Genomic DNA, 16,786 nt, shown 5'->3' with positions numbered 1-16,786 from the left:
ATTACAGGCCCGAAGGATCTCAGTGCATTAAGCCTTTGCAAGGAGTTCTACAAGGGTTCACCTTTGGAACTGTTCATAAGCAATACTGGCACTTCAGTTAAAATTTGTAATGACTTTTCTATGCACATAACACATCATATTCTGCACAGTCATCTCTCTCTAAACGTCCTTATGAGCTTCAGCCTACACTCAACATCCTATGGGACACACAGTTTTTAAGGTGGCTCTAAACACTGATTTAAAAAATGAGAGAACACAGTCCCTCAGAGCACATAATCCTGACTGTACTGGCTTTCAGATTATGGTAAATTAAATCTGATCAAATTAAACCTCTCCAAACTAGGGTGTCTGGATTCTCTCCTTTGAGAAACTTGGAATTAAACATGGCTCCTATTTTTTTGTTTTTGTTAAGTCAAATAAATTTCTCTTTACATATAAGAAATTGAGTGTTTCAGATGTGATTGATTCTAGAAATGTCCTATGTATGCATGAAGCGACCTATACCCTGAAACAACCCTGGGGCAGGTTATCATAATGCCATACTTTATTTTATCATTTCTAATACTTTTATTGTTCCCAGTTGTCTCATTTATAACAAAATAGCCTGGCTGTTTCTGGCTGTATGAGGAGAAGAGTATTATCTTTTATTTGTCTTCAATGCTTTCATTCAGATGCTCCCCTCTTATCTCACATCTGCTGTCAATTAGAATTTCATCGCATCTCACTCCCTCCCGAAACTGCTCCGTCCTGGAATCCCTGGTTGTTAAGTCAGAATTTGTTAAAATGGCCTTTTGTTTTTATGCATCTCACATGTGGAACAGGACCGGTTTCTCCCTCAAAGTGGATGTTCTGGTTTCAATGAGTTACTTCACTGCCTCACAAATCTTTTCAGTGCTGATTGCATTTGTTTTACCCACTTGATCTTATGTTTTACACAAATTTATTTTAATTGTCTTATTTTGCAACTTTTATTTATTCTTCTTATTGTGGTGACCTTCCTCATACTTTATTTTGTTAGACACATGTTTTTCTCCATGTAATTGCTCACCGTTCCATAGTGAAAATGGACCCAAGGTCTTGATCTGATCCCTGCCCATTTTACATAAAGAACACATAAAAGTACTACAGTTTTGTTGGGGTTGTTTGTTATTTTGCTATGTATCCCATATTTTGGAATATATGCTTAAGATACATTCACTCAACGGAAGACAAATGCTACTGTGTCGCTGATTTCATAAGATTTTGAGAGTTTTTGCTTTTTTTTCCTTTTTTTTTTGCAAAAGAGATGTGGGGTTTGGCAACCATGATTCTTCTTATGTATGCCTTATTAAGTGCCTCGAAAAACAAGTTTGTTGTGAATTTAACCTGAAAAGAAAAGTTACAATAACCAGGCAACCTGATTGCCTACTTTATTACAACCGTAATCTTAGTTACATAACATCTGATGCATTGACAAACAAATCTCGATTTTGCTTTCTGCAAGTGTAGCGGAAATACTTTTCTGCAGGAAACTCATATAATATTATAGCTAATCACATTCCATGTTCCATAGCCTACATTTTCTGACAAAAAGCTGGATACAGGATAGAGCAAAACACCGTTGTTTTTATATGTTGTTGTCCCAACTTTTCATTTCAGTGACTTGATAGATCAACAGTTGCACTCCTCGGATTAGTGCTGAAGTATGTGAGGAATGGGGTAAAGACGGTAGGGGAGCATTTATTATCAATCGCGCTCTGGTGGCAATTGCTCAACTCTTCTCTGAGGGGAAGAGAGGGAGGGGGCACTCTATATAAGTGTGCGGTCCACCTCACGGGTTTGTAGGCACTTTTCTGCCTGTTGCCGTTAAGCCTGCCTGCAAGATGGTTGTCCTAGGTGCCTTGCTAACTCTAACGCTGATCCTGCAGACTGCTGTAACAAGTCCCGATGAACACACGTGAGTATAAAGAATGCTCTAAAGGATAAAAGATAAACTGATGCACAATCCCGCATATGAATTTTGTTTAATTAACACATTATAGAATTGTAACTATTCAAGTCAGAACATGTAGAAACAACGCTTATCAACTTCCATCATGTTAATTTTAATATTGTGATGTGGAGAAACGTTCTTGACAAATATTTTTACAGCTTTGTAGGCTACACGAGTTTGACTAAGTGGATTCATTTTTAAGAGGGTAACTCGACAGTGAGAAATGCGATAAAAGTTGAAAAATTTAATCCAAGTAAAACGCACAAGAGAAACTGCAGTTGTAGTCTATATTACTGGTGACAAACTCAAATCACTGCAGGAGTGTGCATTTTTATACGCTTGTTACCTTAACTACCCTCCCCTTCCTCCTTCGATACAAGGTGTAAGTGCGCCATTGCAGAAAAGTTTAAGATTGACTCTAGACAATGCATTGCATTTAGCTAATTCGTTTACCGTTAAAAGCACTGATCAGATGTACGTCTGCAACCAGTTTAGATAGACAACGAGACTGTCGTGAGAAGATGATTTCCCTTGTGTTCGTGCCAAGCTCTTTGTGCGGTCATCTCTCAGACTTTTCAAATGGCAGAACAGTTAAGCATTATTCCTAACACAATTTAGGCCTAATGCATAATTAACTGTTCCCGTCATTTCTCTGTTCTCAGGGCATATGACAATCGGGTCACTGAGCAGTGCTCAAACAAACAAACAAACAAACCAAAAATGGAAAGAGGTGTCTGAAAGATGCCAGTTTGCACTTTTTGTTTTAACAGCCCTATTTGTGAAGAATCTTAATAGTGACATAATAAAAGGCAATTTTTGAATCCTCCTTGCAGATTGGTTTTGTCAATTATCTTGCTTTCTTGGTATTTGCTTTTCTCTTTCAGCTTTTACCTTGTGACCTTCACCTCCCAGACAGTTGGAGGCAATAGGGAGATACTATGTGCACAACTCCATGAGCCGAAAGAACCAGTCTCATTTCGGGTGTCCCTGACTGTGGCACCAGAGATAGAGGAAATTCTGCTGGAGGAATCTGTAACAGATCATTTCCATGAATGTGTTCCTTTTCAGGTCAGCCTCTTGAATTAAACCAGTATGATCAGCAGTTGTTGTTTTTTTTGTTTGTTTGTTTGTTTTGCTTTGTTTTGTATTATTTTTTTGGCATGTACAATTGCTTTGAGTTGTTAACCTCAGCTGGAGTGATGAGAATGCTCACCCTGAAAACTTGCGAGCTAACTACATTCTTCTAATGAAAACCTGTAGTGTCTTTATTTGCATGTAAAAACTCATACATCAGAATATTTTCCTAGATACCAAAGAAAGCAGCGGCTTTCAATACAAGTGCTGAATATGTTTAACTTTTCAACGAGGCAGTTTATCCCGAAATTCATTAAATTTTCATTTCCATTAATGAGTGGAGACTAGGCATTTAGTCTCAGAGTTATCATGTTATTGTTGGATGTTCTAATACATAAAAAAAAAAACTTAGTTACTGTGTTCTTGTGTTGGTTCTTTCAGGTTCCAGTTGTCTCCAGAGACACAGTGGCTCATATTAGCGTCACAGTAAAAGGAGATACTGTAGACCTGAACAAGAATTCTACAATGCTTATCCAGCCATCTCAGGAACTAACCATGATTCGAACAGACAAGCCAATTTACAAACCAGGACAAACTAGTATGTGCCTGATCTCCCAAAGTGTTCTTTGAGGCCATTCATGCATTAAGCCAAATTGGCACACCTTTTTCAGTCAATACTGCAAGAGCCATTAAACAATCTCTTGCAGTTCCCGTTATTACGTTCACTGCATGTCACAGATATTTTGTTAAGGATTTTGAATTGAGTTTGCATACTGTAAGTTTTGACATTTCTTCCAATGTTAAACCTTTTCTTATTTTCCCCCCTATCTAGTTCAGTTCCGCGTTGTGTCTTTGGATACAAGCTTCTTGCCTCACAATCAAATGGTGAGACATTATCAGTGATGGCATTTCAACGCTGCAGTAAAAAAAGGAAAAACTTATTTCTCATAGCATTAGCTGTCCATGTATTTTTGAGGAAAGAGAAACTGAGAGAATGAAAAAGATGAAGATTCTGGCCTTGCATTTACAAACTGCTGACGAAAGCGCTTTTTTTCCTAACTGGGTCTAAGACAAAGAGTGGGTGGCCTATGATCAGAGTTCATTTGAGAGCCAGCAACTGTTTGATTAGAGCTTCAGAATAAACAGACCCCATGACCTGAGGAGATAAAAATAAATGATGCAAGACAGTAGTATAGTACATTAAGTGAAAGTGCATACAGATTTTTTCAGCTAATCTAACTCTGTATTCTCTTTTGTGTTTTTTCTCTCACAGTACAAAATGGTGGAACTTCAGGTACAACACACACGACAGATACAATCATTTTGATTAAAAAAAAAAAAAAAAAGTTGCACTTTTTTTTTTTGTTTGTTTCTCTTTAAATAAGATTGAAGCCTTTTGTTATTTCAACAATTAAACTCGAGTTTTTGGAATTTGGAAGTTCTTAGATGTATTCCTAAAGAATGCTTATCATTAAGGGATAGACCAAAGTCTATCCATCACAATCCCTTGACATCCCTTGAGCTTCTGTAAAAGTACTATTGTTTGAACACTTTCACTGATTTTTCATGTCGCGATAGGACCCTGACAATAACCGCATCGCTCAGTGGTTGAACCGGTCCACAGTGAGTGGGATTTTGGATCTATCCCACCCTATGCCATCTGATGCCACCCAGGGCATCTACATCATCACTGCTTGGAACGAGAAGAACTTGCAGACCACTCACTCTTTTGAGATCAAAGAATATGGTCAGGATTTATCAAGCAAAAAAATAAATGAATAATAAAAAAAGAGAGAGATACGTTCAGTGAACATACCGAAGGAAACAATTAAATGTCAGTTGTCTTTTTACTTAGCAGTGTTAGAATTTTCAAATGGATGGTTTTTTTTATCATTATTACATGTACCATTATGTTGATATTCACCAAATAAGCAGTGATTGTTAACTAGCACAGTCTGTATCAGCCAGCGTGTTTATATATATATATATATATATAACCATCGTTCGCTTGTGCTGATTTTATTTTTTTTTCCATTTTTCCCCCCTCTCTTTTACAGTTCTACCCAAGTATGAAGTGACAATTCACCTTCCTAAAGTTATAACAATCTTGGATACTGAAGTACCATTGAAAGTTTGTGCCAAGTAAGAGTCTTTTAAAAATGATCATTGTGATGATGGCAGCAAAAAGAACACCTGCTGACTGTCTTTATAACTGGAATTATTAGTTCCGATAGATCAGCAGAAATTTGATGGATTTGACATCAAAGTTCTGATATTTAATTGATCCTGAAATAGCGTATTCAGAATTAAAGATAATATGACTGACACTTTACAACAATGTAACAGACGAATGTGACAGACATTTTTTGCATAAAACAACTTAACTAATTTTGTGAGGAACAAAGACTAGTTATTTTTTTCTGCATCTAACAGTGATCTGTTAGATAGTGCCTTTAACATAGATGCGTTCTTTGTGTGTAGGTACACTTATGGAAAACCAGTGCAAGGATCGGTGAAAGCCACGGTTTGTCGTAAATCTTTTCAACACTACTGGTTAATGTCAAGTCCCTCTTTTCAAGACATCTGCAAGGAGTATTCTATGACGGTGAGTAGTCTTCATCTGGCACAATGATTATAGAGAATTCCAAATGATTAAGTGTGGTCAGCCAGAAGTAGTGATACATAAATGTAGTGGTATATAATGTAGTGATATTTTTAATAATAGCAGTTTGCAGCCTTGAAGTTTCCTGTAATATCTACTAATGACCCAAAACAGCAATACCACTTAAAGTTCACGGGTGTACACAAGTCAAAGCAATGAGAAAGTACAAAATTATGACTTAAAAATACATGGAACACTCACGTATGATCGGTTCCCACATAAACTGAAAATGATCCAAATGGTGTGAAAATACCTAGACATTGAGCTGTTGTTCCTGTGTTTTGCTATTGTGAAGTGACTTTCCATTTTATGAATTCCTCAATGTGAGATGTTTATTGGAGCTTTGTCTTAGAAATCGTGTTTGATCGCATTCATCTTGTTTACTTAGACTGACAAGACTGGTTGTGCTTCGCATATGGTGGACGTCACAGAGTTTGCTTTGAATAGAACTCGATACCAAGACAGGTTTCATGTGGAAAGTGAAGTGGAAGAGTTTGGGACAGGTAAGAGCCTTACGTGGTCAGACTGTTTATCGCTTAGCTTGACTTATTTATTTGTATGTTTACTCCATAATTGCTTTTTTCCCCCCTGTGTGTGTCTTCCAGGGGTAATTATGAAAGGACAAGACAGCACTCGGTTCACCACTCAGATCGTCTCCATGGCTTTCGAAGATGCACCACATGCATACAGACCTGGAATTCCATATGAAGGAAAGGTAAATTGGAAGACTGTTTTAAGCGTTTAGACATCAAAGTTGTTTTTTTTATAAGCAAAGAGTTAAAAAACCCATCATGGCATTTGGTCATCAGTCAGAAAGTTAAGCAGTAGGAACTTTTGCCTGTGTTTTGTAAGAAAAAACAAGTTCCAAAAATGAGTTAACTACTTTGTCAGAGTCTGGTAATATAGTGTGATTGGAAACACACCTTTGGCTAGTGTCAGGGGCTAACTTTTTATGTAAGCAGTTTTGTTTGATTATTTTCACAATTATGGTTAAGACTTATTTATTAAGGCTCGTGTATCATTATAAGCATATCAACAAATGTACAATTCGTTAACCTATAATTATTGTTACAGTTTCAAAAATACCTGAAAAATGAATGATATAAAATCTATACTGCTTATTAAATGTAACCCAGCACAACTGTAATCTTGCATGTTTGTATTGTTAGAGAGTATGCAAAAGATTTTTAAATTTTGATTCACAAAGACATGCATTGCTGTTTAGTCTGTTGGGAGTGTCTGTATGATATTTCTTGATTTATACACTCAGATTAAGGTGACTGGTCCAGATTCGGCCCCATTCAGAGACACACCTGTGCATCTCTTTGTGAGATACCAGTCACATGAGGAAAACTTGACACTGACCACAGATGGCTATGGTTTCGCCTCTTTCTCATTGGACACTGTCTCTTGGGGCAAGAATGATGTGAGACTACAGGTTGGTGGTATCTCTTTTTTATTTTTTCTAGTTTCAGAGAACATTTTATTCAGTTTTAAAAGATGATACCCTAGAATGGTTTCTAGAATATTACTTTCCACCCATTGTATCGAAACGCACTCCTCTATCAACTAGCTGTCTGTTTCATGGCTATTGCAGTGACTGTCGTGTTACTCTTAAAACAGGCTCAGTATCAAAAGACAGAGGAAATGGTGCATGATTACGATTACCACAGACCATCCTACGGCACTGCCAGCCACTTCGTACAGCCCTTCCATTCAAAGAGCAACAGCTTCCTGAAGTTCAAGCAGGTCTCCGAGAAGCTTCCATGTGAGGAGGATGGCACAGTGACTGCTCATTACATCATCCAGGGAAAGGAGCTGCGTAAAAAACAGCAATCCCTGGATTTTTATTACCTGGTACATTTGCCTTTTTATCCATAACCCCCTGAGTGGAGAGTAATCTGTCGTCAGAAGTCAAACTAGCTCTACCAAAGTTTTTCAATCAGCATACTTCGACTGCTCTAATCTTTTTCTTTCTCCTATAACCTGAAGTTTAGGTTAGCGTTCTCCATCTCACCCTTCACTACGTTTAGCTCTTGTTAGCTCTTGTCAGCTTCCTGTTAAACTCTATATATAAATCACATCTGTTCATCTGTTTGTATTTCAGGTCCTTTCCAAAGGCAGCATGATTCAGCATGGACAATTCTCTGTGGCAGTAAGAGATGGAAGAGGTAAAAATTCTCCTAATCATTAACTGGCAATTAGACGGTGACCAGTTCCTAATTAGAAGGAATGATAAAAAAAAAAATCGGTTCATTTCTCACACCACTCTCTCCCATGATAGCAAATAAAGGGGACCTGTCTCTCTCACTGAACAACATGCAAAAGCTAAGCCCTTATGCTCAAGTGGTCATGTACACGGTGTTGCCTCGTGGAGAAGTGGTAGCCGACAGTATGGACGTGCCCATTGACCTGTGCTTTGCAAACAAGGTCAGTAGATTCAAAGTGTAATCTGATGTAAAGCAGGATAATTTAGCACCATACAGTCTCACAAAGATGCAGGGAACTTTGTTTGAGGTCATATGTTCCTTTCTCCATCTGTGTAGGTTTCTTTGAAGTTCTCTGCTCCTGAGGAGTTGCCTGGTGAGGAAACATCCTTGAATCTCAGAGCCTACCCAGGATCGCTTTGCTCTTTGCGGGCTGTGGATCAGAGTGTACTCCTTTTGAAGCCAGACGATGAGCTAAGTGAGGATTCAGTAAGTAAAGATGTGCTTCAATCTATCTCCACACAGACAAGACACACAGAGGCCCTCAGACTACTAAAAAAAACGCATTTCATCCTCCCCTGTGCAGTCTCTATCTAACAGCAAAGCTATATATATATAATGTAATTTTTTTTTTTAATTATTTTTATAACCCTCATTTTTATCTTTCAGCTGTTGCTCAAACTTTCATCTTAGAAACCATTGTCTCATATTACATTCACTAAAAATTAATTGAAACAGTTCATTAGTTGTAACTTATGAATGTAATTGGAGAGAAGACAGTTATACCGGTTTCATGGACTGTGGTCATCTGTTTTTAGGTATTCCGGATGTTACCCGTCCAGAGGCTGTCTGGATATCCATACAAGGTTGATGACGAAGATTCACAACCTTGCGTTCCAAGAAGACCATCTATCCTTGCACGACCAGCACCGCCTCGGCCAGTAACAGACAGGATATCTCCTTTAACCCGAACCCTACCAACACTTTCACCCCCACCACGCCGCAGACAAATGAAGCGTTCTTTGTATTTTGGCCCTCCTCATGAAAAGGTTGATGTGCACAGTATTTTCAAGGTAAGAGACCTGTTTGTAGATGTGCACAAAAAACAGTTGAGGATTTTTAAGCATCTTATCACAAATGATTTTTTCTATATATCATGTTCAGTAAACTACAGTTTCAAATTCCCAAATCCATCATACCGTTTTTCTTTTTTTCTTTTCTTTTTTTTTTTTTTTTTGATTGTCGTTCTAAAGTTCTGATCTTGTTCCTTTTCAGGAAATTGGCGTGAAGATAATTACCAATTCTGATGTGAAAAAACCTGTCGCCTGTAGATTTCGTGATCACATGTTCTTTTCAAGATAAGTAATCTTGTTCATAATTTTCTGGCATTTTAGTTTTTTTGCTTAATATTTAAAGAAAAAAGAAATTTGACTTGTTCTTTTGTACCTTACGGCCTCTGGTATAGCTGAAGAAGCAATTCCAATGGCTTTTGCCACAGATGTTGCTGATGATGTGGGCGCCAGAGGAGCCGCAGCTCCAGAAGAACCAGTAAAGACCATCCGTACATACTTCCCAGAGACCTGGATTTGGGACCTCATAACCGTTGAGTATGTATCAGTTACTTCACAGGTTGTAAATCTTTTGAATTTAGTGGGGGGTTTTTTTCTTTACGTGTTGTTGTTGTTTGCTTGTTTGTTTGTTTTGCAGTTCACACTATGCTTCTTATTACTTCCACATTTGCTCACACGTTTTTAAATTATTCTTGTGTCCAGCAATTCTGGCTCTGTAGATGTTGTGAAAAAAGTCCCAGACACCATTACTAAGTGGGAGGCTGGAGCCTTTTGTATGTCCCCCGTCGGATTTGGACTGGCTCCCAACGTAGGCCTCACTGCTTTCCAACCCTTCTTTGTGAGCCTGACCCTACCTTACTCTGTTGTTCGTGGGGAAGTGTTTGCTCTCAAGGCTACTGTCTTCAACTATCTCTCCAAATGTATCACGGTGAGACCTCTACATGTTCTTAAAACCACTTTCAAAAGAATCCCTCCCCTGTTGTTGGCACTGACTGTTTCCTCAGTATCAATTACTTTTGTGTTCTTTCAAAATTTTATCTCCCCTAAATCGGCCGCATCTCTGAAATAGAACATCGCATAATACATTTTGGGGTTTTGTTGTTGTTTTTGTTGTTGTTGTTGTCTGGCTTTGACTCTTAAGATGCTTTCTTTGTTCCTTGAATGTAGGTGAAAGTGACCCTTGCTGATTCTGAACAGTTCACTGCCCAGCCATTTGAAGGCATGGAGTACACGCATTGCTTATGTGCAGAAGAGAGCAAGACTTTTAAATGGATCCTCACCCCCACTGCTCTGGGTACATTCACCATTTGAGCTCTTTTACAGTCCACAGTGATCAGGCCATTCTGTCTCTGCATATGAAAGGCCTCTAAGGGCAAAAGTTATACTGCATGTTTATGGAGGAGGGGTGGGGGTACAGACCTCATGGCTTTAGGGCTTGTATTTCAGCTCAAGGGAGGAATGTCTTTAAGCTTTGGTTAACATGTTCGGTCTTGACTTTTATTTATTTATTTTTTTGTGATTACCGTGTGTCCCTAGGGGATATTGTTGGTTCTCAGTAGATCAAATCTTTCCTTTGGGGCCACGTGGGGGGAAAAATAGCGTGGACTTAGATGTGTGTGTGTGTGTGAGAAAACCTGTGTTTGGGCTTGTTCCAGGTGAGGTAAGCTTAGAGGTCACTGCTGAGTCTATAAAGACAGAGGACCACTGTGGGAACGAGGTAGCCGTGGTGCCAGAGAGAGGTCGCATTGACACGGTGGTGAGAAAATTATTGGTGGAGGTGAGTTGGATTTTTGTAAGGCAAGCACTGCATCCTTTGACAGTTTCTATCAATGATCTGCCCAAGAAGTCCATATCCCACATCCTTAAAACATCACCAAGTCCTAAATGAAATAGTTTACATACGGCGGGTCTTCGTAACCCCGTCTCTTGGCGAACCTGATATTATTTACAACAGATCAGAAAAGAACTGCTCAAAATGATCCTCCCAATTTATAAGTACTGATTGAAAGCATCTCTCTGGCAGGCTGAGGGAACCAAGCAGACTATGAGCCATAATGAACTGCTCTGTCTGACAGGTAAGTTGTTCATTCAGTTTGTGCCAGTAATGGATATTGCAAAGATTCATGTTTTTGAAAATTCTAAACCTGCATGTTTTACCTCTGTCAGACGGTCCGGTAGAGAGAGACGTTTCTCTCAAGCTGCCTGATGTGTTTGTGGAGGGATCTGCCAAGGCCTCGTTCTCTGTACTGGGTGAGTTCACTTGTGTATGTCTAACACAGAGGTATTGTTTTCGCCCCGCGTTTGGCCGGAAAAATTCAGCCATACAACAGAAACTAATTTCTGTTTGCTCGCAAAATCATAGCGACATTGGGTTTGTAATAAGATTACGCCTTTATCCTCCTGCCCACAGGAGACCTCATGGGCCGTGCTTTGAGGAATCTAGACAGGCTGCTGGCCATGCCTTTTGGATGTGGAGAGCAAAACATGGTGCTTTTCGCTCCCAACATCTACATCATGCAGTACCTGGAAAGCAGCGGGCAGCTCACCCAAGAGATCAAGAGCAGAGCTAAAAGGTTCCTAGAGAGCGGTAAGAATGGGACTCTGTCCTGCTTGACGCCGAAAGCAACAAGTGAATTTTCTCAGTCCATACATTTTGTGCAGTGATTTTACAAAGTAAGACATCCGAGCTCACTTGACAGGTTGACTTTGTCTCAAATAAACAGTTAAAGCTGTTGCAAATTTCCGCTGTTCGCCGCAGCTTACGTAAAAATCCCAGGCACACGTCCTTTGTCTTATCTCTTTTTGAAAAAGCAAAAGAAGATGTGAACGAGCACACAAGGTCTTCTGTAGGAATACTGCTCCAAGCTACTTTCTTTCACTGCTCAGATCTGTCATAAGAAGCACATGGTGTTATGGACTCAGTACATGTCTGTTATATAACGCAGGGTATCAGCGAGAGCTCAAGTACAAACACGACGACGGTTCCTACAGCGCTTTCGGAAAGAGCGATGCCTCAGGAAACACCTGGTCAGTACGACAGAAGTTAAACTGAAGAATAGTTTACAGCAATATCTGCACCTGCACCTTTGTTATCACATACCCTAGTTTTTTTGTTGTTGTTGTTGTTATTGTGGATTGACAGAATTTAACGAAGCTGATTAAAGTGGAAAGGAAAAGTGGCGAGATCTTACTTTTTCTCTCTCCCAGGCTCACTGCCTTTGTGATGAAATCTTTTGGCGGGGCAAGGCCGTATGTTTACGTGAACTCCGAGGACATTGACCAAGCCAAGGCATGGCTTGGTCGAATGCAGCAGAAAGACGGTTGCTTCGCCTCAGTCGGGAAGCTCTTGAACAACGCCATGAAGGTGAGATGGCAAAGAAAAACGAGGGGCTGAGAACGTGAAGTGGAACGCAGCATGAAGTCAAAGGGGGCAAATTTTGGAACACTGCAGGAATCCCAAACATGTCCTTGCCAGTCTGTAATAAATAACCCACTCCCTACCCCACACACACAAACACACACACACACACACACACACACACATGCCCATCTTTCATTTTATAAGTGTTGACAGGTCACTGGAGTTCTGAGGAGCTTAATTTTTTTCCCTACGGATATTTTCCATCTGTTGATCTCTATTTGTCAGAGGAACAACATGTGTGTCCCATGGTTATGGCTGTGGGGAAATTATGTGGGGTTTTTGTGTGTATTGGCTGAAGTAGGTATTGCAGTGAGAGAAAATGGAATTGCCAAGGGAATTGGTGCCATGCTTCATAAGGTCTAGCTTAAACATTAACCAGCTGTGGGCCCCCCCGTTTCTCTTTTTGTTTCCCTCTCAGGGAGGTATCAGCGATGAGGTGTCACTGACGGCGTACATCACCGCCGCGCTGCTTGAGCTGGACATTGAGCGCAAAGTGAGTCGCTTTCACCCCCCCCCCCCCCCCCCCCCCCTTCCCCAATTTCAAACCCACAAAATGGTAACGGCTTTGTATGGAATGTCTTTGTGAGGGAACTTTTGTCTTGTTTCCCAGGATCCCATGGTGGAGAAAGCCTTCGGCTGTCTGAAATACGCGGTCGACCAGCAGGAGAGCACTTACTTAACCGCCCTGCTGGCTTACACCTACACTCTGGCCGGTGATGAAGAAACAAGGGCCGAGCTCCTAACTCGCCTAGACAAGCTGGCTATCAGCAGAGGTGAGAAACATCAAGAGATCAAACACCGATCCAGCTTTTCTGTACAAACACATGCCCTCAGTTTATTCTTTTACTTTTGGGAGCAGCATTTTTAAACAGTAGGGTTTTTTTTTTTTTTTTATCTCATTGCTGTTGCAGGAGGTGAACGTCACTGGAGAGGAAGAGAGGATCACGGGAAAGGGACTGACTCTTTGGAGGTAGAAATGACTGCCTACGTACTGCTGGCCCTACTCTCTGGGCCTGAGAGACCAGAGTTTGGGTTGGGCTACTCTGCTAGCATCGTGCGCTGGCTGGCCAAGCAGCAGAATCCGTTTGGCGGCTTTGCCTCCACACAGGTACTGGTCTCATCTTATTTCCTGGTTACTTGCAATACACTTTCTCTGTGCTTTATCTCTTGTTGCGAAAGTCAGTGCATGTTAATTCCAGGGGACAGGAGAAACCACTCCTATCCCTTGTGATAATCCCTTTTTGTTTTCAGTTAGATGGCAGGGGTCACTCATACTGAAAGAGTGGCACCTCTCTCTCACTTTTCAAAGGTCACACTGATAATAATTTGTCACTTTTTGCAATAGGACACAGTGGTTGCTCTCCAGGCCTTGGCCAAGTACAGTGCTGCAACCTTTAGTCCAGAAGGAGCAAGCATGGTGACCCTGATTTCTCCTGGGGGTCTGGAGTACGAGTTCTCAGTGGATCAACACAACAGGCTGCTCTACCAGGAGACGCAACTTCAGGAAGTGCCCGGAACGTATCAGATCAAAGCAGACGGCAAAGGCTGTGTGTTTGCACAGGTTAGTGTGTGAATTGGCCTCGCCGTGTGGATGCTGACTGTATCACGTCACACTGCAAGCAAAAATAGTAATGTCAAAACCGTCTCTTTGTTCTTTTGTTATCTAGCTCGCTCTGCACTATAATATCCCCCCTCCTCCTGACTACACTGCCTTCAACATCTCGACAAGCACCGTGTGCAATAATACAAAGCAACCATCCATTACAGTGTCAGTGCATGTCAGGTGAGCTCTGCTACAGTTTTCAAATTTTCATAAATACACACACACACACATATATATATATATATATGAAGTGGGGGAGAATGTAAATCCTACTTTAATAGCTTTTCTCATGCTTAACATGTTTGCCTTTTTTCATGGTATGTACATTCTGAAGTGGAAGACGGTAGAAAAAATGATCTCTAGCAGTCTCTTTCATGATAGCACTAGTAGTGAGGATGAAAAAAGAGAGAAAAACAAAAGAAGAGGAATTGGGAGTGTTAATATATAGTCTGGATTGACATGAATTATAGAATCTGCTGTGTGACAGGTATAATGGCAGAAGAGAGGAGACCAACATGGTGATCATTAACGTCAAGCTGTTGTCTGGATTCCTCCTGGATGAGGAGTCTTTGAGGCCGGTGAGTGACACTTCTGGGGCAGCTATTCCCTTTGATCAAGTTCTTAACAATTCCATCTCAGTCAAATTGCTCGTCTGTGCTCTATCCATACAGCTGAGGTCAGACCCGACTGTCAAACGTGTTGACCAAGAAGATGGACATGTCATCATCTACCTGGATGAGGTAAGTGCAGACTTAGACAGCCATACCACAGCAATGCAGTAATTCACTGTTAGTGGCTGAAGAGAAAATATGATACGAGTCATGTGCTATTTCTTAAATTTCATATGTGAAGAGGCTCCTTGCAGTCTGCAATTCCATTTTTGATTGTTAAAGCAGTTACTGAATAATACGGTGATTTTAGAAACATTAACAAAATTAAATGCAGCCTTTAATAGTATGGTTCTTTTCCTTCTGTTTTTCTTTTTTTTTTCTCCAGCTGAAAAGAATGGAAACCAAGACGTATAATCTGGTAATTAAGGAAGACGTAGCGGTGCGGAATTTGAAACCTGCTGTGGTGAAGGTTTACGACTACTACCAAACAAGTAAGAACCTCTCATGTTCCTCTCCTCTTCTTAACAAGATTATCCAAAGCTATAGAATGTGCGTTGAACTCACTCAATGTGGGGTTTCAAGACACTGGTTCATTGTCAGATGGTCCTTAAAGACATGAAAGGAATAACAGTTATGAATTATGAAGCGCCGAGTGATCATTTTCATTGTCTTAATATGCTGTAATAATGAAGTATGTTTGTTATTCTCAGGTGACGAAGCTGTGAGTGAATATATGTCCCCCTGTGCTGAGAGTAAGTAAACATGTATCTGACTCAATGATGGCTGGATGGATGGATGGCTGGATGGATGGATGTCATCATTGCTCTGAATTTCATGGAGCATTAATAGTTTAAAGCACTGAGATATAAAACAGAATTTTTTATCTATCCACACATGTTGGTAATTACTCTTTCACGGATACACTGTTCTATGTCAACATTGAAAGGGAAAGATTTCTTTGTGACTTCGAGCTATGTAGGGAAAGCATGGTATTGTGATAAATGCACAACATTTGGTTTTGTAATGAGGTAATACTGAACAACTCTGACACTTTTTACAAACATTTTGAAGGTTTTGTGAAAACCCTAAGAAATTTACCTTGAGGAAATTGCGCTCTCTGTCTACCCTGACAATCTCGATCTGATTAATAGAGTTTGCTGTGTCAGAGTGTTGGTCCTTTTACTTCTGCCTGCCAGTTGTGAAACAGGAGTTAGCTGAGGATATTTTGAAATGGATTTGTGTTCTGTCTTTGCAGGTGACGATGTGAATGAACTTTAGGACGTTCCACAAAACCTCTTGCCCCCTGGCTGATTATGTAATGTTTTACTTGGAAGAGACAGAAGCCTCCAACAATGTTTTATACTAAACGATCATCTCATTTCACTGGACACATAAATTGGAATAATTAAAAACAAACAAAAAAAAGCATTTTGTGAATAATGTTTTTAGGTTGTTTTTTTTTTTTTTTTTATCTTTTTTTCCATTTCAACATTTGTCATACATAAATGTAGTTACCACCTTGAACTGTGTTCTGACTACTCACATTCTGTAAATTGTTTTTTTTTTTGTTTGTTTTTTGTTTTTGCTATTCAGAAACAGAATCAGATGATCACCTCTGCAGTTGCTTTAAGTCAGTGTTGACATTTGTATGGCAAGTTTGTTGTAGACTGACCAAATTTCACCTAATTTTTGTGTTCATGTATTTGAGTGCATTAACATAAATAAAATCAAAACACATTTCTCAAGTCAGGCGTAATGTGACTTTTTTTAAGTACTACTACATGGCTCTGGTAGGAATAGTGTGAATCTAGTACATTTAAATGCTCAAAAAAATTCTAAAAAGGCAATTATAAAAGCTGCAGACTAACGTATAATTAGGCTATATCAGTAAAAGTTTGAGCTGTGTTCGGATAGGGAGAAAGATTTCACTCTTTGAAAGAACGTACAAAAGGTCCTCTATGGAATTAGTACAAGAAATATATCCTCATCTTCTCTCTCTTGTATGTGTGTAAAGTTAACACACACACATTAGCAAAATCTTTTAAAGGTCATTCGGTTCACTTGAGTCCTTGACATATGTTTATATGGGAACAGAAGGCCACTAGTGTATTTTGGACAGGACCAGACAGTCAAACTGACCAAAACAACGTTCACAAAGCGTAAACT

General features: G+C 39.8%; 1 protein-coding gene across 1 annotated transcript; it reads left to right on the top strand.

Moving 5' to 3' along the window:
* Nucleotides 1–1,826: 1,826 nt before the first annotated feature.
* On the top strand, nucleotides 1,827–16,365 carry LOC115813627 (alpha-2-macroglobulin). The gene is made up of 36 exons (XM_030776143.1): nucleotides 1,827–1,936; nucleotides 2,857–3,040; nucleotides 3,488–3,644; nucleotides 3,879–3,931; nucleotides 4,320–4,340; nucleotides 4,625–4,793; nucleotides 5,104–5,188; nucleotides 5,528–5,651; nucleotides 6,097–6,211; nucleotides 6,314–6,423; nucleotides 6,979–7,146; nucleotides 7,332–7,565; nucleotides 7,816–7,879; nucleotides 7,993–8,138; nucleotides 8,255–8,404; nucleotides 8,734–8,988; nucleotides 9,191–9,273; nucleotides 9,367–9,522; nucleotides 9,688–9,913; nucleotides 10,153–10,279; nucleotides 10,641–10,762; nucleotides 11,009–11,060; nucleotides 11,152–11,235; nucleotides 11,396–11,572; nucleotides 11,931–12,012; nucleotides 12,193–12,349; nucleotides 12,825–12,899; nucleotides 13,017–13,179; nucleotides 13,318–13,514; nucleotides 13,752–13,967; nucleotides 14,074–14,189; nucleotides 14,497–14,587; nucleotides 14,681–14,749; nucleotides 15,006–15,111; nucleotides 15,331–15,372; nucleotides 15,876–16,365. The coding sequence occupies exons 1-36, from the start codon at nucleotides 1,863–1,865 to the stop codon at nucleotides 15,896–15,898; spliced, it is 4,473 nt and encodes a 1,490-aa protein (XP_030632003.1). The 5' UTR covers nucleotides 1,827–1,862; the 3' UTR covers nucleotides 15,899–16,365.
* The last annotated feature ends 421 nt before the right edge of the window (nucleotides 16,366–16,786 follow it).

This window comes from Chanos chanos, chromosome 6 (genome assembly GCF_902362185.1).
Source record: "Chanos chanos chromosome 6, fChaCha1.1, whole genome shotgun sequence".
Taxonomy (NCBI): Eukaryota; Metazoa; Chordata; class Actinopteri; order Gonorynchiformes; family Chanidae; genus Chanos; species Chanos chanos.
This window is presented reverse-complemented; position numbering and strand designations above follow the sequence as displayed.